The 24803-nt window shown below is 43.6% G+C and overlaps 1 protein-coding gene across 1 annotated transcript; it reads right to left on the reverse strand.

The window, feature by feature from the left end:
• Positions 1-11066: 11066 nt before the first annotated feature.
• Positions 11067-14330, reverse strand: LOC145971934 (uncharacterized). The gene is made up of 3 exons (XM_083100035.1): positions 13984-14330; positions 11995-13675; positions 11067-11936 (listed from the first exon to the last, which is right to left on the reverse strand). Exons 1-3 carry the CDS (start codon positions 14328-14330, stop codon positions 11067-11069), a joined length of 2898 nt encoding a protein of 965 aa, XP_082956161.1.
• Between the last annotated feature and the right edge of the window lie 10473 nt (positions 14331-24803).

The following is a 24803-nucleotide window of genomic DNA, read 5'->3' on the forward strand; positions in this document are numbered from 1 at the left end:
AACATCAAATAAAGTTAGATTGGAACAAAAATTGATATACAAGTATTTTCGTCGTTGAGAGAGAGAGAGAGAGAGATTACAAATTTGAAATCAAAATTACTGTAAACAAAATGGCGGATCTAATATGGTAGGCGATTTTGTGAAAAATGTTAGATTTTTATAAATATCACGATATACGGAGATTTTTGAAGTCGCTGATTAAAATAAACTCTGATGAATACTCTGATGAAGGAATTTTTTTATTATAAAAAAATTTGACTTGTAAATATTACTTCCATCACACTTTTGAAGCGTCCAATTGTCCTATAGAGCATAATCTCATTTGAGTAGCATATACCAACTCATCCGAAGTTAATGCACGGACTTTTTCGGTCTTCCTTCGTTTCGTTGTGTTACTACAAGATATAAATTCTATAGAAGGGCTACCGCCTTTATTGATCAGTGTCTTTTGAAAAGCAGGTACTGGAAAGTATACGGACGCATTAAGCTATTCCTCGTGTCTTTGGTAAAAGACCTTCTCCGTTCTATTGGCATTTTGCCACATATTTCTCATTTTATAAAATAACTTTGAGAAAGACGCTTTCATATCAGTAGGGGAGCTATGTTGGTTCTAACTCAATTAATTCTAAAAATAGATTTCCCCAGTGGGGAACCGCGCATGCGCCGCGCGGGGGGAATATCTCTCTATCCACAACGTTGGTAATAAAAATGCAGTCGCGCGGGGGGGGATTTCTCTCTATCCACTAGGTTGGTAATGCTCGCGCCGTCCGGACGCAACCCGTCCAACAGCGCGGCTCTCTCGCTCGCGCCGCCCGGACGCAACCCGTCCAACATCTCTCGCTCGCGCCGCCCGGACGCAACCCGTCCAACAACGTCGTGGTTGCCGCCTAAGAAAAAAAGTGAAATTTTACGTAGCCGGCGGGTACGGGCGAACGGTTCGCGCGAGAGGACGGGCGCGCGGCTAAGGGTGGGGCGAGGGGCGAGCCGCCGCCGGTTCGTTAGCGCGTGCGAGAGAGACCTCTGTAAGAGGAAGGGAGAGAGAGAGACGGAAGCTGATAACAATACGGCGTATCTATTCGACGATGAGTGTATCTTTTAGGTCTTGGATACGAATCGCGCGTATTATATTTTTTTACGCGCGTCGAGAGCGGGAGAGAGATGGAAGCGGGCGATAATAATACGAGAAGAGTGACGAATTTCGAGTAAAATATTTTTTTATTATTTTATTAGATCAATGCTCGCTTTATCCTTCGGTTTCTTAGCTGTTTAGTACGGTTCTTGAAAAAAAGTGCGGATCGCTAATTCGCATAGCGTGTTTGTCAATTTTGATAATAAGTATATTTCAGGTCTTAAATACGAATCGTGCGTATAATAATATGTACGAGTGTCAGCCTCCCGGAGCCTTTACGTGCAATCGTAACCGTCTCAACAGTTCTTCCTCTCGTAGTCTTCTTCGTTCCACGAGTTCCGCTATTATTCTTCTTTCCTCTTCTTCCTCTCTCCTTCGTCTCTCCTCGTATTGAATGTTCTCTATTTCTAATATTTCCTCGTACAGATCTCGCATCTCGAAGAGGCCTCGTAGATTGAAGATGTCGTGGTACTTCCATCCGTTTATCTCGTTGTCTCGGCGGCTTTCCGGAGTGTTGCCCCATTCCTCCTCGAGATCGTGTCGCGCGTTCCATCGCTCCACTCGTATCTCGCGCCGATGTTCGATATTCACGAATTTTGGAATTTCAACGTCGACGGAGGACTTTAAAAAAATGATATATATTATATACGCGCGTATATTTTTTTTCATACAAAAAAAACATTATTTACCTTCCAGAAGAACATCACTTTTGCTACGATGCAAAACAATAGATTTACGAAGTCTTTCTTCCATAGAGAGTAGAGATTATTGTTAATGTTATCCATTTCGGTTTGTTATACGAAACGTACGTTCTTTCTCTCTCGAATAAAACTGGAGAACGATTTAATCGCAGGATTAATATATATCCTCCTGAAAGCATCGCGCATTAACGCATTAGCGCGGTTAGATTAAAGGGAGAGCGATAAGCGGTCGCGAACGGATTTCCGCTCCGTATTTCCTCGTTTTAATCTAAGCGGTATTCGTTTCCCATTTATGAATGAATGAATGAAAACTCGATGTATCGGGAGAATATGTCGCGCGTAGAGGTGTTCGTCTTTAAGGAGGAGGAGAGATGATGAATTTCGTGTTAAATATTTTTTATTATTTATTCGATTAACGTTACATGTGTATGTGTGAGTACATAAGTCGTCAATGGGATTGCGTTAGCGGCGTATGTTTTTTTCATTCGAATTTATATGCGCGGATACATAAATTGTCGATAACGATATATATCTTTTTTTGTTACGAGAATTTTTTACAAACTGTAGTAGAGTCCGAAAAGGAGAGCGTGTAACTCGCAATCGATTAAATCGTTCGCGTCGAAGTGTTCGTGTTGACGAATTCCTTCCGGAATATCATTCGGGTGATCGATTTGCGTCGCGATATCGATGAAATTCGATAGTTTGTTGTCGACGGTTTCGAGCACGCCGGTTAGCGTCGCGACGATGCGATTCACGCATAATTCGAGATCGAACAGCGCTTTTACCGTGGCTTGCGACATGGATATGCGATTCTTTCCCGATTCGAATCGTAGTGTCTTGAGGTTGTTTATCTTGCCGAATCGAATCGTCGCGGTTCCGATTATCGCAAACGTTGGAGCATGCGGATCTTCGGAGTCGTTCTCGAAGTACCGTAGTATACCGTTGCGTAGAGCGAGCAGATCTCTCCACATATCTGCCGTCAACGAGATCTCTTTTCCGTGACAGTCTCCTAGAGCGATATCGACGTATGATTCTCGCTTTACGACGATAGCGATGTCGATGTACTTGTAAGACGTTTTAGTCAGCGCGTATCGTCTTCCTAATATGCGAATCGGATGTTTCGCGAAATTGATCTCGCGTTTAAACATCCAATTTCTCATCCATCTGTTGAAAAAAATGAGGAAAAAAATTAGAGAGAGATAATCGAAAACGTTCCCGCGAGATAATTCGCGAGGTGTACACTTACTCGTTTTCGGTGTACAATTTGGCTTTTTTTTCCGCGGGCGGAGTGTCGCAGCGGTCCTGGGTATCGTCCTCGTCTCGACGCAAAGGCGCGACGAAGGGATTGGACATTGCTGCTGATGTCGTCGTCGTCGTCGTTTGCGGCGCCGATTGATTTTGATCCCCGAGGATTCGACGATATTCCTGTCCGATTCCCGCGAATATGATCGGTCTCGCGAAGGATTCGATGCTCGTTGGAAACACCTCGACGTTGAGAGATGCGCGTTAATCTCGAGCACTGCGAAAAATGTTGCTCGTCGCGATCGAGATGCGCCTTATATACTCATTGTTTTTTTTTCGATTAACGGAAGTGCGGTTTGGAAACGATGCGTTAAATATAACAATTTTCAATTTCTAGGCTGATGCGCATTCCAGACGAGGAAGCGGTTTAGAACGACGCGAAAGATATAATAATCTTAAAAACATTAAGTGTTAAAGTTTCCCGCATAATTGTCGTTGTAGTCATCATTATCGTCGTCGTCGTTATCATTATTGTCATCATTATCATCATTCTCCGGTCTGTTGACGGATACGTATTTTAGACGATATATCTTGGAAACGAGTTCCTGTAATTGATTTAGAATGCCTTCAGCGGGACATTTTATTCCGAGTATATTGAGATCGAAAGGACCGGCTGAGGTTATCGCGTCGATGAATTCGTTGTACGCGTAATAATCGTGTTTTTTGAGGAAATAGAGATTACCGTCAATGTGACGAAAAGCCGCCGTTATCGTGGACGGTATCCCGGAAAACGTATCCCATAGAGAGCCGTGTCTCATAATTGTCGTCGCGCAATCGTTCATCTCGGCTATCTTATCGTCGTTATATATAACGTAACTGCGCCCCGCGTGTGTGTTTATCGCAGCGTTTATTTTAGCCTCGTGCGGAAATCCGATGTGCTCGATAGATCTCGGCCATCCTATTTTGAGTTGAAAATTCGAATCGGTGAGATAAACAGAGCCGTTCGCGAATATCACGATGTCTCCCGAGGGTTTCTGATACACGGTTGATATACGTGCGATATCGCGAGGGAAAAATTTAAAATAGTCGGCGAATGAGAAGGACGAGCCGTAACGTTTTCTCTTTATATCGATCGACCATACGTTGCGTTTACGCGCGACGTATAAGCGATGATTCATAATTAATGCTCCGTCTATACGTTTTAAGGCGCACAGATCAATGGTATTGGTAGGAGCCGTCGTTGTCGTCCTCACGGTCGTTGGCGTTACTGTAGTTGTCGGTGCTACTGTAGTTGTAGTTGTCGTTGTCGTTGTTGATGGAGTCGAAGTTTTCCACGATCCGTAGAGATTTCGTATACTTATGATATCCTCTATGCTCAATCTGAGTGGAAATTGTTTGTCTTCCGTAGGCGTATAAGCGTACATGACTGAATCTTCTCTCAGACTGTGAGTTAGACCTAAAGTGTGACCGATTTCATGCGTCAGCGTCTGAAGGAGATACAATCTATTCGACGGAGGTCTCGTTAGCGCGATGTGCCACGGTTCCGATTCATCGACGTGTATCTCGGTTACGTAATCGATCGTTCCCGTTGGAAAGAATGCGTGAGCGACGGCCGCCCCCGGACCCGTGAACGGTGACGGGCACGAGTCTCCATTCTTATCGTTCTCGTACGCGTGTGCGCCAGATTGATACGATATCAGTATATCGGGCCGTAACGTGTCGCGCGAAAACGTTAGCGAAGAATGCTCGGACCATAGAGCGAACGCCATTTGAATCGTGCGTAGAGTTTCTCTATTTGCTAGTTTAAAGTTCCACGTGAGATGTGTCTTCGGCCACTTTCGCGTTAATGAGCTGTGATTGTGAATGTCCGCGACGCCGCATCGCGGTTTGCGCATTACGCGAATTGTTTCCACGTTTAGAATTCCATTTCCAGATAGACCGTAGTACTCTTGAAATAATGTCAATGCATCGCTCAGAAGGATTGCGTTATCCAACGATTGTTGATTTTCATCGTTCTCCAGATAGCCGTAAATTCGCAGATAATGAAACGCTTCCGCGATATCGCTATCGGTCAGCGACGTAGCGGCGACAAACGGAAGTGTCGATAGCGCGAACGATAACACGAACGATATCGCGACGCGCGTCATGACTCTCGCGAGCGCGCGCACGGAAGCGAGTCGCTCGAATTCGCGAAAGCGCGATGGAGCATCGATCGATCGATCGATGAGAGAGGAAAAAGGAGATCATTTAAAACGAGATCATTTCGTCGTTATCGTCGAAATAAAATTTATTATTCGAGACATTCACATTCGGTATTGTATTGTAGGTTTCAAAATTAGTTAAACCGAGCTCGTAATCGTTGTCGCTCAAATCTAAAGGTGGAAAGTAGTTCGCCGTGAGAACGCTGCTTCTCCCAGTTAATGTAAGAATCAACGACATAGTGACGCACGTTATTATTATAATTAGATACCGAAAGGTTTTTTTTTCTCCCCTCCAATCGATTTGTCGGAGAAAACGCAGGCACAATTGTCCGCAAACACTCTGATCATAAGTTTGTTGAGAGTCACGATTATATGCGATACGCGTATCGCATCCGAGATAACGTTCTAGTTCTCGCGGCTGTCGAAGATTGCCGAAAGCGTCGAAGTAGATCGCCTCTTTTCTCTTTTTAGCATACGCCACCCAATGCGTACCTGGTCCCGAAGTGTCGTCCAGATTCACAATACCGCTCTCATTGCGACGAACTCGCGTGGGCAGTGCGTCACGCATAAATACACCTCTGAAGTGACGCACACGAACGCGCAAGGCCGCGCGATTCAATTGTTCATTCGTCATAATGCCAATTGGAATTACAACGTTACTCAATGTTTGCGCGATTTTTTTTTTCTTAACCGCGTTTTCTCCTTTTCGTGACGCTTCCGCCACGCTTGTAAGGCGCGAGATATAAACCGCGACCTTCCATTGCTCGATTGTGTCGTTGCAGCTCCTCCAATTGTCGACGCGACGCTTTGCCGTCGCTCACCATTTTCGCCACACCGGCCGCTCCACCGATTAACGATCCTAACGCCCCGAGTGCGGGTAACAGTGGTAAGAAGCCGCCGCGTTTCGCTGTAGGGAGAATTCGGCTCCTCGTTCTCTTTCTCGTACTCGTTTTCCTCTTGCCGCCACTTCTTCGCGTTCCAGTCATACCCATTCCTAATTTCGTTTTCGCCTTCATGGCTGCCCATACGGCCGATGCCGCTAATCTTTCTCCGAAAGTCGAATCTCCGGCTCGAATACGTTCGAACGCTCTCGCTCCGAGCGCTCGATCCGCGATGTGCCGATCGGCAAGATCGTCGCTTTGCGAATAAGCGATATCGTGCTCGCGACAAGCCGCGTCCAACGGATTAATCCCTCGATCGCCTCGTGCGAGCCGCTTCGCGAGACGAGTACCGGGACCGCAAAACTGATATCCAGGTATATGTAGTTCGAATGGAAGAGTATTTATAGCTTTATTGAGTAAACCTCTACCACCGATGTCTTTCGCGTAATTCATACGATCGTCGTCTTATTTTCTATGCACGCGTAACAATCTTTAATCATCGGTGGCGGACCATCAATGTGATCTCGTTGCCACGGTTGATTATGATGTTTATGACAAAGCCGATATTGCTCCATATCGGGATCGTTCTTCAAATGTACGGGCAATTTTTCCCACAGTTGATCGACGAAGCGGCCATATTTGTCTAGTAAGAGTTTTTTCGGAACGTATTGTAACTGATCGACACTGAGTCCGAGAATATCGGAATCGTTCACCAATAGAATAAACATATCGATTCGTTGTGCGCAGATAACGAATAAATCTATATACCGTTAGTATACCGTTTCACAATTCGTCGAGCGCGGACGTCAAAAGTGCGCGATTTTATCACGTCATCGCTGCCGTCATCAATCGAACTAACAACGCGACCGTTCTTCTCTCTTTTTTATCCGTTGTGCGCGCGCGAGTCTGCGCACTGGAGTCGCTCGCGACAACGGATGAAAAATCGTAAAAAAGAGAGAGAGAAACGATGCGTTTCGTGCGTCAATCGATCGTGATAAGAGTGTCGAATATCGACGGTAAAACGAGTTCGATGAATGAGAAACAACGGAAACACGGTTATTTATTACCAACCGCAATTCGTTGCGTAATCTGCGGTCCGTCTAATTGCGGTAAAACAAACGTGTTGATGAGTCTTCTGGAGAGTCCTCACGGCGTGAGATTCGAGAATGTATATGTTTACTCAAAATCGTTACATCAGCCCAAGTATCGATATTTAGAAAAATTATTGAAACCGATGGAAGATATCGGTTATTTTACGTATTCGAACAATACCGACGTCATTTTACCGAGCGAAGCGCTACCGAATTCGATATTCGTGTTCGACGACGTGGCTTGTGATAAACAGGACGCTGTAAGGGAATACTTTGCTATGGGGCGACATGCCAACGTTGATTGTTTCTATCTGTGCCAGTCGTATGCTAAAATACCGAAACATTCGATACGCGATAACGCGAATCTGTTAATACTTTTTGAACAAGATGGCACTAATCTTAAACACATATATAACGATCACGTAAATACCGATATGTCGTATGATGATTTTTACGCGCTGTGTCGCGCGTGTTGGAAATACCGATACGGTTTTCTAGTGATCGACAAAGATAGCGCGTTACGTAACGGTAGATACAGGCGAGGATTCAATGATTACATCGTGCCGTAAGACGTTATAATTATCGCCGTTGTCGTCGCGGCTATCATAGAGAGGGAAAGGGAAAGAGAGAAAGAGAAAGAAGGCGAGACGTTGACGAACAACGCGCGATGACGGATGTGGATAGGCGTGAGAAAACCGCGAAAGAGATAGCGAGAACGCGCGCGTCAATTCGCAAAAAGCACAGAGCATTGAAGACCGGTAAAATGGAGAGTGAGACGGCTTTAGAAACGCGATTCAAACCGATTGTCGAACCGTTGCGTCATATCGCCGAGCGTATGGGAGACGATTCCGCGCGAAAGGAATTGGTGAAACGTGAAATTGTGAGGAAGAACGAGATTGATAACGACAATGGCGAATATGACGATGACGCATTTGCGCGAGGTATCGGGAAAACGACGATGCGAGAGGAAGAGGAGAACGAAGAAGAAACGGAGAGAGACGCATTACCGTTGCTATCCGCGAAAAATTTGAAGGCTAAACGATTTCAACGTTTGGGCGGTACGTCGGATTCGCCTGCGGCGACTTCCACACCTGCAGGAGCGTCAAATATATCGCCTGCAAAACGGCTTAAGTTCGCAGGAGAAGAATCTTTCGCGGAGCCGCTCGTCGAAGAGACGTTCGAGACGAGCGACGACGTCTTCGATTCACCCCCCGCAGTATTCGAAACGTCAATCAGACAGTCTCTGCGATCTCCTCGAGGACGGGATCTCTTACGCAGTCAATTAGGTCCGTTGGCGCGAAGATACGTAGGTACACTTCTCAGCGGTATATCGAGCGAATTCGATCACGTTTACGGTGTTTACTTTTCCGACACCGGCACTATGCTTGGAAATAAACGATTCGACGTAGGCGCGGACGATGCGATATTTATAGATGGAGTCAAATATGTCGGTACTCCTGGTCTGTTCGAATTGATCTTCAAGAGAATTCCCGACGATCTCAAGTATACAGAGAGAGACAAAGCGGCGTATAAGAGTATACTGTTGCAAACTAATGCTCATAGACGCGAACATAATACTCGTTTACCGGTATTAGGAAATAAGGGATACAAATACAAGCATGTTATAGCGCCGATTTTACAAAAGGACAATCCGAGAAAAAGAATCGGCGGAGGTCGCGTACCATCCGTCATGCGCGTGACCAACGATACCGTGGATTATGTTCATTGGGACAATCCGAATGAATTGGTGGATCGTCTTCGATTGCTAGACGCTTCTCGTCGAGCTGGCAACAACGCTCACGACAACGAAATCTTATCGATAATCGAGGAGCTTCGCGAAGCGGGCGCGATACTGTGAGATATCACGTCGAGACAGCGGCAAGCGCGTACGCGTACAACAACGAAATCTTATCGATAATCGAGGAGCTTCGCGAAGCGGGTGCGATACTGTGAGATATCGCGTCGAGACAGCGGCAAGCGCGCACGCGTTATTCGACCGCGCGATGCTTGTAAACAAATTCGGCGTATCATTACAGAAAAAAAAACGCGAACACGGTTATAGCGGTAAATTACGCGCGAGTGTAGAATCTCTACGAAATTACGTGCGCAATAACGCGTTGTGTCTGAGCATCGACGCCTCTTCCTCCACGTCGCATTACGACGCTCGAAATTTCAAGATACAGCGAGTAGCCTGGCCGATCGATGACAACGACGTGACGAGCAAGAAATACGTCGCGTGTATTATACGCGACGCGCAAACGGAAGAGGGAAAACAGCGCGAGAATATAAGATTTCTAATAACGAAACTAGAGAACAGCGCGAACTCGTCAACGAAGGATCTGTACGCGAAGATCGACACTGTTCAGAATGCCGCGAATGAAAGTACGCGTTCTCTGAAAAACGAAATTTCTCAAATTTTCACGAAAGAGAACGCTCTCGAGAGTCGATTACAAACGCTCGAGAATTTGCAGACGCTCGTCGCGACGAAAATCGAGATCGCTAAGCGAATAAGCGATTTAGAAAAGTTTGTCGAGACGACTAAAAACGCGTTAAATAAAGCATCGTAGGATCTGAAGATTTCGACGACGCAAATGGTGCGGAACGAAGTATTGCATCTAAAGAAAAACATAAACGAATTAGCGCGAAAAATAACTACGACGACGACGATTCCTAAAACGAGCAAATCAAGCGCGATAGTTATTAAAGAGAATGATAACATTGCGAATAAAGGTCAACAGTCTAAAAAAGGATTACAAAAAAAGAAAGAGAGAGAGTTAATGAAATGAGTGCCGCGAAACGAAAACTCGTAAATGAACTGCACGCACCTGCAAGAAAGAACTTCCCCCGCCGACGCGTCATCGTACGCGGATACGATGATTTGTGGCAAGCGGATGTCGTCGAAATGCGCCCTTACGCTAGACACAATAGAGGTTACAATTACATACTCACTATTATCGACGTTCTAAGTAAATATGCGTGGGCGATACCACTTAAGAAAAAAAGCGGCATCGAAGTTACTCGAGCTCTCTCAAGTGTAACACGTGCTTCCAAACGCTATCCGAGAAATCTGCAAACTGACAAAGGAAAGGAGTTCTATAACGCTGAGATGCGCGGATTCGTAGAAAAACATGGAATCAATCACTACTCAACGTATTCGGTGCTAAAAGCCTCGATCGTCGAACGTTTCAATCGCACACTCAAAAATTCCATGTGGAAGTATTTTACGTTGAACGGAACGTACAAGTGGCTCGACGCGCTACCGCATCTAATATCTGAGTACAACGCTCGTAAACATCGAACTATTGGGATGCGTCCAATCGACGTGACACCCGCTCGAGTGTCGAAACTCCTATCGACGGTGTACAGCCGCCCGAAGATCGCCGCTCCGGGAAAATTTCGACCGAACGATCCCGTGCGCGTGAGCAAGTACAAAACACTTTTCGAGAAGGGATACACGCCGAACTGGACCACGGAAATCTTTCGCGTAGCTGAGGTTCGAAAGACGAATCCCGTGACGTACATGCTGACAGATTCGCACGGCGAACCGATAGCCGGAGGATTCTACGAGTACGAATTGCAACGAGTCTCCGATCCCGACGTGTATCTCGTCGAGAGAATATTACGTCAGAAGGATAATATGGCGCTCGTAAAGTGGTTGGGAATGGACAAATCGCATAATTCTTGGATAAATAAAACTAACATATTGTAATACGTTATAATAATAAATATACTTTATGTGCAAATAGTGAAATAAAAGAAAAAAGATACATTGTGTATATATTTACAAACTATCAACTCGCTCGCTCGCAATCATTTTTTTCTTACAGAGGTATCTTATAATGTCCCCACGGTAAAGTGTCGACTGAATCGGGTATAACATAACGTTTATCGTCATACGGGCTGAGCGCAATTTTCGTCTCGCGAACAGTATACATCTCGTGTAATTTCGATCTCAAACACGACTGTTCGCGAATCATTTCGATCTCGCGTTTCAAACATCGCGTATAATCGTCAAATGTCAACATTTTCGCAATGACGCCTCTCTTCACTCCTTTACTCTTTTTAGTATCGCTTTTACCCTCGACTCGCAACGCATACATTTTCGCTCTGAGTCCTACGAATTCTAACATGAGAGCACCGTTATTCTCATCTTTCATCAAACCGAGAACCTTCTTATTCACGCGCGGCATACCGTAAGGATTGTCGTCGACATAATCGCTCGTATCGAATTTATCAATATCGTGTCTCATTTGTTCGTACGCGTCTTCGCATTCGATACTATACACGAAACTATCCGTATCGGTATATAATATTCTACACTTATCGCCGTAGAGCGGCAACATGTATTCGTAGTGAAAAGCATACAAGCGAATCTTAGATATATCGAGAATAGACATGCCGACGTAAATCGGTTTGTTAATTTTCGCTTCCAATTTACGCAATTCCACGGCCATGAGAGTCTCCGAGAATACGCTTCTACTGTGAAAATTCGATTTAGAGATCAACGCTTCGGCTCCATATCGCCCATCCCATTTAGTCACAAGTCTAACATCCACGCGATTACGCACGTTCTCCATAGTTTTACCGAAGACGGCATTGTTCATCAACTTGTATAAATTTTTTTCAAAATCGTTACTCGCATTAGTACGTAAACGCGTATTAAATTCCACGTATCCGCGTAACCACGGCGACTGTAAAAAACGCAACGCTCGATGAATCTTTGTCAAATGCAGACCGTGACGAATGCACATGCAAATTACGATAATGCGTGACGTATCGACGCTTATCGTATAGCGTAGCTAGAAGCTTGCTCCGCCGCTTTCCAGGCGGCGTGTCGCGTATAGGACAAAACGGTAAATCGGCGTGGGTGTCGTGCGCATTAGTCGGATAATCTAGATCGACCTCCAGAATATAACCAACGGGCGAATCCTCTGCTATAGAATTTACATCGAGATTCTCAAAATCTCTAACCCACTCGAATTGCTTATAGGGTAACGATTGACACATCGCCCAACCGTACAAATTATTAATATCTAAATACATCAGATAGATCGACGGTTGCGACGAATCGAACGCGCTCATGTATTTATTGTTCGCGCGAGCGTATCTATTCGAACACTGACTGAGACCGCCGCGTATTCCGCGCTCCACAAACATCATCATGTCAATATCGGTGAGTAGCTCGAAACGGATTCCGCTGTATTTCAGCATCGCATCCCACGTGTATCCCGGCAACGTGAAATAATACGCGGGATCTAAACCGTAACTCTCCAGACAAGCGGCGCGAAAATTTTCGAACACGTCTGCGAGTAAAAGAATATCGGTCTTTAGATAGAGATCGCTGTAATCGCCCAACGTTTCGATTCGAAATCGCTCCCAAACGCGAATCGCGTGGGCATAATCGTTTTCAGATACAATGTCGTCAATCAACGAGCTGTAGAAGGAATCGCGCGGCGGAAGACGCGTCTCTCGCAATCTCTCGATGCTATCGATATACTCGTACGGAAACACGCCCTTGCGCGTGAGAAGTTTAAAGTCGTCGTCGACGAGACGGTGAAATTCGCCTCGCGTGATCGTCAACTTACTCTCGTCGAGATACGACGTTAGTTTTTCGAGACTAGCGTCTAAAAATTTGAACGAATCCACAAATCGTAATTTAACGCATTTAGAACGTATAGAGCTTCCGTCGCTTCGCTTATCGGTCGTCGTCGTCGCGGTATCTTGAACGTTCTTCGTGAAAGCTATATACGATTCCTTCGTTACCGGCAACAACTCGACGCTATCGGGATAAGCATTAGCCACATCTCTAATAATAAAATGCGCGTCGTAACCCGACAGATTATGAAAAAACACGGGTATAACGTGAGAATCCTTGTAATTTAAATTACAATTAGAATGCGCCGGACCTCTGAAACGGCCGGTCAAATGACAATGATCGCGCACGCGAATGTCTCCCACCTCAAACGATCTATCGCACACGTGACAGCGTGTCGCGCTCGCGAATCTCTCGCATTCTTCGGGCGTAAGATCCACCATCGGTACCGCGGTATCGAGAATGATCTTCGCGCGCTGCGCCAATTCGTGCAACTCGCGCACGAACCACGCGACGCATCTCTCGCCGCGATAAGATCTGTACGCCGACGCGGCATCATCGAAGGAGCAGCGCGTGTAATAACCTACGCTGTGAACTTTATGATGTTGAGTGATAATCGTGTTCGCGGTTCTCCTCCTCTCACTTCCATCTTTCTTCTCCAGCACGCATTCCAAATCGGCATACACCACGAACGGAATTCGTTCCTTTCTCGAAAAATTATCGAACGTCAACCACTTATCATCCTCGCTGGGAAGAATGATCGCGCAATCGTTCAGTTTCTCGCAGTCCGCGCTATGCGCAATCAACTTCTCGTTCGTGTAAAAATAATGCATGCACCTACGAAAGAAAAAAATACAATGAAATAGACATTAGATTGATATTTCATTACCGAACTATTTTTTACAATCAAAAAACTCACCTATCGCACACGTACGTCTTGTTTCGTCGTCTGCTCACTTGCGCGCCGACTAAACGAGAGATTCTTAACGCAAGCGAAATGTCCAATCTCGTTGTCTTCGCGCGTCGTATCGCTCAAATACAGCAGATTAACGTGTCTCTCCCTCTTTCGATTCGTCAAACGAAGAGGAACGATACAAATTCTGCTGTCGCCGTTCTTCCCGCGTCTTCTCTCTCCGACGGTATACACGTTCACCGATATCTCGTTCAATCGTTCAAATCGTCCGATTCCATTTAAAGTCATAGGTAACTCGCAATCCTCCAGTTTCAACACCGTGGAATAATGCGGATATCGCGAACTTCTCTCACTATTTCGATTAACGGGATACAAAGCGGCGATCACCGACCACGCGAAACACGCCTCATCGTTAGTTCGGACGTTAACCACCGCTCTTTTCATCTGAATTTCCCGCGGAACTCGCACGTAACAACCCGCGCGCATAGGATTATATCTATTCACATTCACCGTTAAATCGAGTATGCGCGACAAAGCCCATCCGCTATCGCGTTCTTGAAATTCCTCCAAAGACGTCATAATATCGTCGATGACGCGATTATCGTACCACTCGCGCAAATCCGTCGCGGGCAAAAGCGAATGATTTCTCGTGGCGATAGTCTTAACGGCGATCTCATCACCCGATACGAATTCTCCGTTAAAAATCGTATTCACTTTAACGCTATGACATCAACCTATAACGTCTCGCACGCGATGAAGCACGGTATCCCTAGCGTCCTCGAGAAATCGTAAAGGTTCAATATAATCTAGATTAATCACCACGCCGGTCAACACGCGTCTCTTGAAAGCCGTATCGATTTCGGTCCACGTGAATCCCGCGCGCGACTCGACTTCACCGCCATCCCCGTCCTCGCTCTCGCGTCTCTCGACACCCGCGCCCTCGCGCTCGAAGCGTCTCCGCAAATGATCCCTCGCACCGATTACTCGTAGAATTCGAGCGACCAAGGAAAAAATCGCTCCCGTCGAAACTCGTCGTCGCGCATCCCGACATCTCTCGCGCAATGTCGCGAGACACTCGTCACATCGTCTCACCCACGCGCGATAATCGTCCGTCGTAGCGACTTCGCGCGCACTCTCGAGCACTCGACGTTCTTCTTCGCGCATGGCTGCGTCCTTTCCCGCAAAAATCGTCGCATTTATTTTATACGTTCGTTCGTTCGAACGATAAAGATGACACTCGAAACCGCGAAAAAAAACCGGAATAAATCAACACTACGTATCCAAGGGAAAACGATTAATCTATCGACGATACCGCATTCGTCCGGGATTCACTCGTTATCGCGCACGCACGCGTATCTCGAGGAAAAAAAACAAACGGTGAATTTCAGGATGTAAGATGCATACGCGATATGATATTACTAAGAATAAGCTATATATAAGGCTTAGCGATAATAATTTCTAATTAGTAACATACGAATAACGAAAAGTGCCACTACTATTAAAGGCATGTCAATTACTTCTGAGACGGATTCCGAAAAAGACCCGTTCGACCAACATTGTACGCGTATGCATACGACGAAATTTCCATTAACCGATTTAAGCAAAAACGCGATAGGTAAAAAATTAATGGAGACTTGTTCCACGAAAACAGCATGTCGTCCTCTCGAGAGATTAATAGTACCGAAGAGAATTTGCAATGTAACGAAATATTACCTGCATCGCCAATATCAGGATCGTCGCAACATAACGACCGAACGAATACTCGAAACGTGCGTAAGCACGCACGCGAGAGCGGCGAATTACAACTTCACTGCTACTGATAGATCGTCCGTATATAAGCGAGAAAAAATACGAAAATGCCGAAATTCCGTATCTACCGGAGTACGAGGACGGCGCATGGTTGTCGTGCCAGCGCGGGGACAACAGGAAAAGCTATATAAAAATTTAAACGTCGATCGTGAAAATGACACAGGTAAAGTAGCGCATTATTATAAAATTAACTAAAACTGTAAATACTCATATAAAGTGTTTAGATGCGAACATCGACAGCGACGACGAACCGTGGATAGATTGGACGACGAATCAAATCGTGCTGTGCAAAGAAAAAAGTTGCGATGTGACGAAGTATTACCCGCCTCGCCGATACTGGGACCGTCGCAACATAACGATCGAACGAATACTCGAGACGAGCGTAAGTGCGCGCGCGAGAATGGCGAATTACAACTTCGTGCTAATGATAGATCGTCCGTATATATAAGCGAAAAAAAAGTACGGAAAGGTAAAGTAACGCATTATTATAAAAAAGGTAGATTACGCACGCAATGTCGTTTATTAACTAAAACTGTAGATACTCATATGGAGTGTTTAGACGCGGATATCGACAGCGACGACGAACCATGGATAGATTGGACGACGAATCAAATGGTGTGGAAAAGACGTTTTCAACCATTAAACACGCTGTGCGAATTAGCGATCCACGCTTTTTTCAAGAACCGCATTGTTTTGGACGATTCGGATATCAATACTTTACCCACAATCTTACAACAAGATATATGGAACGCTTGGCGGAAGCTGCTAAACGCGGAGGTCGTACTCATGCGTACGCGAGGTTACGCTACAAATTGGGAAAGATGGTACCGCAACATCGCTCAATCGTCATTCGGGACAACGCGAAAAGACGTCTTTATTCGACAAACACGCTATGCGAATTAGCGATCCGCACTTTTTTTCAAGAACCGTACTAAACAGCTAAGAAACCGAAGGATAAAGCGAGCATTGATCTAATAAAATAATAAAAAAATATTTTACTCGAAATTCGTCACTCTTCTCGTATTATTATCGCCCGCTTCCATCTCTCTCCCGCTCTCGACGCGCGTAAAAAAATATAATACGCGCGATTCGTATCCAAGACCTAAAAGATACACTTATCGTCGAATAGATACGCCGTATTGTTATCGGCTTCCGTCTCTCTCTCTCCCTTCCCCTTACAGAGGTCTCTCTCGCACGCGCTAACGAACCGGCGGCGGCTCGCCCCTCGCCCCACCCTTAGCCGTGCGCCCGTCCTCTCGCGCGAACCGTTCGCCCGTACCCGCCGGCTACGTAAAATTTCACTTTTTTTCTTAGGCGGCAACCACGACGTTGTTGGACGGGTTGCGTCCGGGCGGCGCGAGCGAGAGATGTTGGACGGGTTGCGTCCGGGCGGCGCGGCTCGCCCCTCGCCCCACCCTTAGCCGCGCGCCCGTCCTCTCGCGCGAACCGTTCGCCCGTACCCGCCGGCTACGTAAAATTTCACTTTTTTTCTTAGGCGGCAACCACGACGTTGTTGGACGGGTTGCGTCCGGGCGGCGCGAGCGAGAGAGCCGCGCTGTTGGACGGGTTGCGTCCGGACGGCGCGAGCATTACCAACCTAGTGGATAGAGAGAAATCCCCCCCCGCGCGACTGCATTTTTATTACCAACGTTGTGGATAGAGAGATATTCCCACCCGCGCGGCGCATGCGCGGTTCCCCACTGGGGAAATCTATTTTTAGAATTATTGAGTTAGAACCAACATAGCTCCCCTACTCATATCATCATGTTTTCATATTGAGTGTGCTCTTTTCCAAAATTTCTCTTTCCAGGTATTTTATTATAGTACTTAATCCATCTTTTAAGTGCTCTTTAATGATTATGAAAACTTCCTTTCGAGTATATTGTAATTGTGCATCACCAGATCCTATTAAAAAATCCCATACAAATAAAAAACTAATTTGCATACTAAAATTTACACTTTGACTGTTGTGATTTCAAATCAATTGACAGTTAACTCTTATTCTGTACTGTAAAAAAAAGAGTAAAATTTTGTTGAAAATCTGATAAAATTTAACTTTTTTGATGCTTCTAAATAAAAACTATGATAATTAATTCAAAAAATAATTTATATTTATTAAAAATATACTTACACATATGTGTATATATATTATATATATATATATATATATATATATATATATATATACAGGGTGTCCCATTTAAGTTGATAATGCGAAATATCTCAAAAACGAAGCGTTGAAGAAAGAAATGTTTTAAATAAAAGTTAATTGATTTTAAGGGGGCCATAAGATGGTGTCATTGGTTTGACCTTGAAAAGTCATTTGAAGGTCACGTGAAGGTCACCTCCAACTTTTTAAATAGGACACCCTATATACTTTTGCATATTCTTGTAGTTTGCCTCGAGAGCTTTCCAAAACATTATAATAAAGTATTTCTTCATTGAGTACTTTTCGAGTTATGAGGCTTGAAATAATTTCTTAATTTTACATAAACCATAACATATCTAGTAAAATATTCATTTTTTGATTATCTTACCTTAATACTTTTATATACAAAATAATGAGAGGAATCAATTGGTGTAAAAAAAACATAGTTGTTTTAAAAAAACAATGTAATTTGCAATTAACAATTACATATTTTTTCTTAAAAACAACTATGTTTTTTTTTACACCAATTGATTCCTCTCATTATTTTGCATATAAAAGTATTAAGGTAAGATAATCGAAAAATGAATATTTTACTAGATATTTTATGGTTTATGTAAAATTAAGAAATTATTTCAAACCTCATAACTCGAAAAGTACTCAATGAAGAAATACTTTATTATAGTGTTTTGGAAAGCTCTCGAGATAAGCTATAAGAATACATAATAAAAAATAGGGGGTTCCATTTAAAAAATTAAACCATGTAACATTTTTGCTTATTACTTAATAATTATTGCGAATTTTGCAAAATGGTAGAGGACTTTTCTTCTTAGTTTGATCCAATCTATCATTACTTTTCGTTTGGTCCCTCACGAATCGGACACCCTGTATATTTGTATTATTATTAAGTATTAAATAATAAATAATTATCTCAATAATCCGATAATCCGATATCTTAATTATCCGATAATATGTCAAATTAACCTCACAAACTTTAACTGTAACCTATTTTGTACATATCAATGTCAACACAGATACTTACAATGCCTCTATCCAATCAGACGAAAGGAGGGTCACGTGATGGAGTTTGCCACTCTCTTCCTATGAGGCTCTCTAATCCGAAGCTAGCCGAGGCTCCGGCTCTCACGGTACGCAGTTTACGTTTGCGCGCGTCACCCCCCCCGCTACCGGTTGCTCGTTGCTCGCGTGGGCATTCTGGCATCACTGCTCTCATGTTATGTTAATGAATTCCTCTTTGGTGTTTGTGATAGGTTTGCTCTACAAATTACTTTACTGCATAAATTTTTTTATATCTGAAAAACAGGTGCATAAAAATATTAATAATTGGCATAATGTAGAAGTTTAATGTTAGAATTTTCCACATCGAGTACTTTGTAACGATGCAAGAATGCACCGTTCCGAACGTATACATATTCCCATCCCTCTCACACGTACAGCTCGCCGCTATCTCGCTTACACCTGCATGCACTCGCTTGTTATCTCGCTCGCACGCTTGCTTTCTCGCTTACTCGCATCACCTGGCGCATGCTGTCTCGTTCGCTCACTCGCTAAACTGCTTGTGTCTCCCCCACACTCGTTCGTCTTACCAGAACGACCCACCAGGAGGGGGAGCTCCGGCCGAGTATATAAGCTGGCCCGGCCGGCATACCGGCACCAGTGATGCCAGATTCCGGCCTTTCGGTAGCATGCGGTAGCATGGAGGGGATAATAGAAGGAGACAAAATATGATTCTCTCGAGCTCTTTTCTCGCAGAAAAGAGCGAGAAAATCATGTTTTGTCTCCTTTTATTACCCCCTCCATGCTACCGCATGCTACCGAAAGGCCGGAATCTGGCATCACTGACCGACATCAGATCTCGTCCTGCGATCCTACCGAACGCTCCGACCAGATCTCCTGAAACCGAGTGTTTCTCGGACTTTCTTCCTGTTCGGGTCGAGGTGTTTCTCGGCTCAACAGGGTGTCTCCGGCTTCCTGTCCGGGCCGAGGTGTTTCTCGGCTCAACCGGGTGTCTCCGGCTTCCTGTCCGGGTCGAGGTGTTCCTTGACTCAACCGTGTGTCTCTGGCTTCCTGTCCGGGCCGAGGTGTTTCTCGATTCAACCGGGTGCCTCCGGTTTCCAGTACCAGTCCTGGGCCAAGACGTTCCTCGATACACCGGGTGTCTCCTGTTATCAATCCGAGTCGAGGTATCTCTTGGCTCAACGGGGTGTCTCTAGCTTCTGAGCTGACACGCAGCCCCATTGACTGCACAGTACAGTAGATATAAGTTACGCGTCTCGAATCCTTACCTGTAAAATACCACTTTCACGCGCTTGTATCCGCCATCGCGTCGCTGTAGAGATACCGTTGTTAGTCACCACCGCTTACCGCGTAGAAATAAATCAGTCGCACACCGCGCAACATCCTCACACGATTATACTGTACGACATTCACACACACTTACTCACCTACTTTCACATTTGCACTTTATATATATATATATATATATATATATATATATATATACAGGGTGGCCCATTTTAATCCATCCAGTCGAATATCTCGAAAACCAAGCCCGGGAGAGAAAAATGTTTCAGACAAAAGTTGTTTGGTTTCGAGGGGGCCATAAGATGGTACCACTGGTTTGACCTTGAAGAATCATTTGAAGGTCACGTGAAGGTCACTTCAATTTTTTTAAATGGAACACCCTATACAGGGTTTGTCAAAAGTGTGGAAACCCCAAAATAACTTTTGTAAAAATGAAAATATCAAAAAACGATAAAACACGTATTTTGATATTTCAAAAAAGCTACCCTATGACATGGATACCGATCATCCCTCACCCTCTGGTACGCGGGGGTAGGAGGGGGGTTGAAAATTTTAAATTGGACTAGGGGTCGAGTGGGGGCTCATTTGAAAGGTCTTTTCATAATAAACACACCCTTAAAATTTTAAGTCGCTACGACCCCCCCCCCATTAAAAATGGCGGCCGTTCAAATTTCGAAATTTCATACACTTAGTGTTATCCAGGATCAACTGCGTGGAAGTGGCATGAATTTGATCCCTTGTGTGTATGTGTGTGTGTGTGCGCGCGCGCGCGCGTGTGGCTAAACAAGTGTGAATGTGTACATTGTGGTGATAGATTGCAGAACAGCTTGAAAACTGTCATCTCTCTTTAATGATTCAAAACCTTTTACTCCGTGTTTTAAAATAAATTTTACTCAGTGTGTTAAAGTAAATGCTGAAAGTGGTTGCCATTTACTTCCTGACAATATGCCAATCTTTGATAGAATGCAGAAATGGCTCTACGATTCGTTTCAAAAGGTATCAAATCTATTTCATCCCTTATTCGCTGTATCAATTCTTGGATGCTTTCAGGTTTTGTTTTGTACACCTTACTTTTCAGGTATCCCCATAGATAATAATCAAGAGGAGTTAGATCTGGTGACTGAGGTGGCCAATCCTCTTCTCCCTCATTTCTGTTCCTTCTTCCTATCCATCATAATGGAAAAGTCTCATTTAAAATTTGACGTGGCCCTAAACCAAAATGAGCAGGTGCTTCATCATGCTGAAACCATATTTCTTCGAAATTGTTTGGAAAAATATTTCGTATGACTGGAATTATTTGATCTACAAGTAATATCTCATATCTTTGAGCGTTCAAATTTTCTTCAAAGAAAAACGGCCCAATTAAGTAACCATCTATTATTCCACACCATACATTAATTTTTTGTGGGTATTGTGTGTGAGTTTCCCACACCCAATTCGGATTCTCATCTGACCATAAACGAAAATTTTGATTATTAACTTCTCCCGTTAACGTGAAAGTTGCTTCGTCTGTAAAAACAATTTGATAAGGGAAGATGGGCCGGACATCTATTAGTGTCATCATTCTTTCACGAAAACCTATACGACGCTCCAGATCTCCGTCTTGCAATTCTTGAACATATTGTAATTTGTATGGATAGAACTTATTTTTCTTTAAAATTCTCCAAACGGACTTAGGAGCAATATCGTGAATTTGAGCGGATGTGTTAATAGTAGAATGGGGATCTTCAATAAATGTCTGCAGAACATGAAGTTGTTTTTCTTCGTTAGTGGCAGACGATGATCTCCCTGATTTAGGGCGATTTTTTACGCTACCAGTTTCTCTAAAACGTTCTATTGTTTTGAAGACAGTGGACTTATTAATTCGACGATTCGGATATGTCTCATTAAATAATCGAGCGACAGCAGTGTACGATCGCTCGTTTTCACCCCATCCACGCATCATAAGGATAGTGATTCTTTCACGTTCCGACAATTCGGCAGCCATTTTTAAAACGTTTAATTTTTAATCTGCCTAAAATCTGTGAAAACAATTGATTTTGAGTAGTCGTGAGAACAACTGATTTTGAGTAACCGTGAGAACAACTGATTTTGAGTAGCCGTGAGAACAACTGATTTTAAGTAGCCGTGAGAACAACTGATTTTGAATAGCCGTGAGAACAACTGATTTTGAGTAGCCGTGAGAACAACTGATTTTGAGTAGCCGCGAGAACAACTGATTTTAAGTAGCCGTGAGAACAACTGATTTTGAGTAGCCGTGAGAACAACTGATTTTGAGTAACCGTGAGAACAACTGATTTTGAGTAGCCGTGAGAACAACTGATTTTAAGTAGCCGTGAGAACAACTGATTTTGAATAGCCGTGAGAACAACTGATTTTGAGTAGCCGTGAGAACAACTGATTTTGAGTAGCCGCGAGAACAACTGATTTTAAGTAGCCGTGAGAACAACTGATTTTGAGTAGCCGTGAGAACAACTGATTTTGAGTAGCCGTGAGAACAACTGATTTTGAGTAGCCGTGAGAACAACTGATTTTGAGTAGCCGCGAGAACAACTGATTTTGAGTAGCCGTGAGAACAACTGATTTTGAGTAGCCGTGAGAACAACTGATTTTGAATAACCGCGAGAACAACTGATTTTGAGTAGCCGTGAGAACATGTGAAAAACTTACCTCTATCTTGCCTTACATGGTAGGATCCTCCTCATTTATTTGAAATCAGTTTTCGCGGCTACTTAAAATCAGTTGTTCTCGCGGCTACTCAAAATCAGTTGTTCTCACGGCTACTTAAAATCAGTTGTTCTCACGGCTATTTAAAATCAGTTGTTCTCGCGGCTACTCAAAATCAGTTGTTCTCACGGCTACTCAAAATCAGTTGTTCTCACGGCTACTCAAAATCAGTTGTTCTCACGACTACTCAAAATCAATTGTTTTCACAGATTTTAGGCAGATTAAAAATTAAACGTTTTAAAAATGGCTGCCGAATTGTCGGAACGTGAAAGAATCACTATCCTTATGATGCGTGGATGGGGTGACAACGAGCGATCGTACACTGCTGTCGCTCGATTATTTAATGAGACATATCCGAATCGTCGAATTAATAAGTCCACTGTCTTCAAAACAATAGAACGTTTTAGAGAAACTGGTAGCGTAAAAAATCGCCCTAAATCAGGGAGATCATCGTCTGCCACTAACGAAGAAAAACAACTTCATGTTCTGCAGACATTTATTGAAGATCCCCATTCTACTATTAACACATCCGCTCAAATTCACGATATTGCTCCTAAGTCCGTTTGGAGAATTTTAAAGAAAAATAAGTTCTATCCATACAAATTACAATATGTTCAAGAATTGCAAGACGGAGATCTGGAGCGTCGTATAGGTTTTCGTGAAAGAATGATGGCACTAATAGATGTCCGGCCCATCTTCCCTTATCAAATTGTTTTTACAGACGAGGCAACTTTCACGTTAACGGGAGAAGTTAATAATCAAAATTTTCGTTTATGGTCAGATGAGAATCCGAATTGGGTGTGGGAAACTCACACACAATACCCACAAAAAATTAATGTATGGTGTGGAATAATAGATGGTTACTTAATTGGGCCGTTTTTCTTTGAAGAAAATCTGAACGCTCAAAGATATGAGATATTACTTGTAGATCAAATAATTCTAGCCATACGAAATATTTTTTCAAACAATTTCGAAGAAATATGGTTTCAGGATGATGGAGCTCCTGCTCATTTTGGTTTAGGGCCACGTCAAATTTTAAATGAGACTTTTCCATTATGATGAATAGGAAGAAGGAACAGAAATGAGGGAGGAGAGGATTGGCCACCTCAGTCACCAGATCTAACTCCTCTTGATTATTATCTATGGGGATACCTGAAAAGTAAGGTGTACAAAACAAAACCTGAAAGCATCCAAGAATTGATACAGCGAATAAGGGATGAAATAGATTTGATACCTTTTGAAACGAATCGTAGAGCCATTTCTGCATTCTATCAAAGATTGGCATATTGTCAGGAAGTAAAGGGCAACCACTTTCAGCATTTACTTTAACACACTGAGTAAAATTTATTTTAAAACACGGTAAAAGGTTTTGAAGTAAAAGGTTTTGAATCATTAAAGAGAGATGACAGTTTTCAAGTCTGTTCTGCAATCTATCACCACAATGTACACATTCACATTTGTTTAGCCGCGCGCGCGCGCGCGCACACACACACACACACACACACACACACACACACACACACACACACACAAGGGATCAAATTCATGCCACTTCCACGCAGTTGATCCTGGATAACACTAAGTGCATGAAATTTCGAAATTTGAACGGCCGCCATTTTTAATGGGGGGGTCGTAGCGACTTAAAATTTTAAGGGTGTGTTTATTATGAAAAGACCTTTCAAATGAGCCCCAACTCGACCCCTAGTCCAATTTAAAATTTTCAACCCCCCTCTTATCCCCGCGTACCAGAGGGTGGGGGATGATCGGTATCCATGTCATAGGGTAGCTTTTTTGAAATATCAAAATACGTGTTTTACCGTTTTTTGATATTTTCATTTTTACAAAAGTTATTTAGGGGTTTCCACACTTTTGACAAACCCTGTATATTTTTGCACATTCTTGTAGCTTATCTCGAGAGCTTTCCAAAACACTATAATTAAGTACCTTTTCGTTAAGTACTTTTTGAGTTATGAGGCTTGAAATAATTTCTTAATTTTACATAAACCGTAAAATATCTTGTAAAATATTCATTTTTCGATTATCTT

This window comes from Camponotus vicinus, unplaced genomic scaffold (assembly GCF_025532165.1).
Source record: "Camponotus vicinus isolate PSW18456_S1 unplaced genomic scaffold, iyCamVici1.0 SCAF_5, whole genome shotgun sequence".
In the NCBI taxonomy this organism is placed as follows: Eukaryota; Metazoa; Arthropoda; class Insecta; order Hymenoptera; family Formicidae; genus Camponotus; species Camponotus vicinus.

Excerpts from the sequence above, each read along its gene's own strand:
- LOC145971934 (XM_083100035.1), bottom strand. The coding sequence starts at position 14,330 with ATGACGTCTTTGGAGGAATTTCAAGAACGCGATAGCGGATGGGCTTTG. Across the intron at positions 13,676-13,983 it reads AACGAGATATCGGTGAACGT|GTGCATGCATTATTTTTACA; the intron begins GTATACCGTCGG and ends TTTCTTTCGTAG. Across the intron at positions 11,937-11,994 it reads CGCATTATCGTAATTTGCAT|TCGCCGTGGTTACGCGGATA; the intron begins GTGCATTCGTCA and ends CGTTTTTTACAG.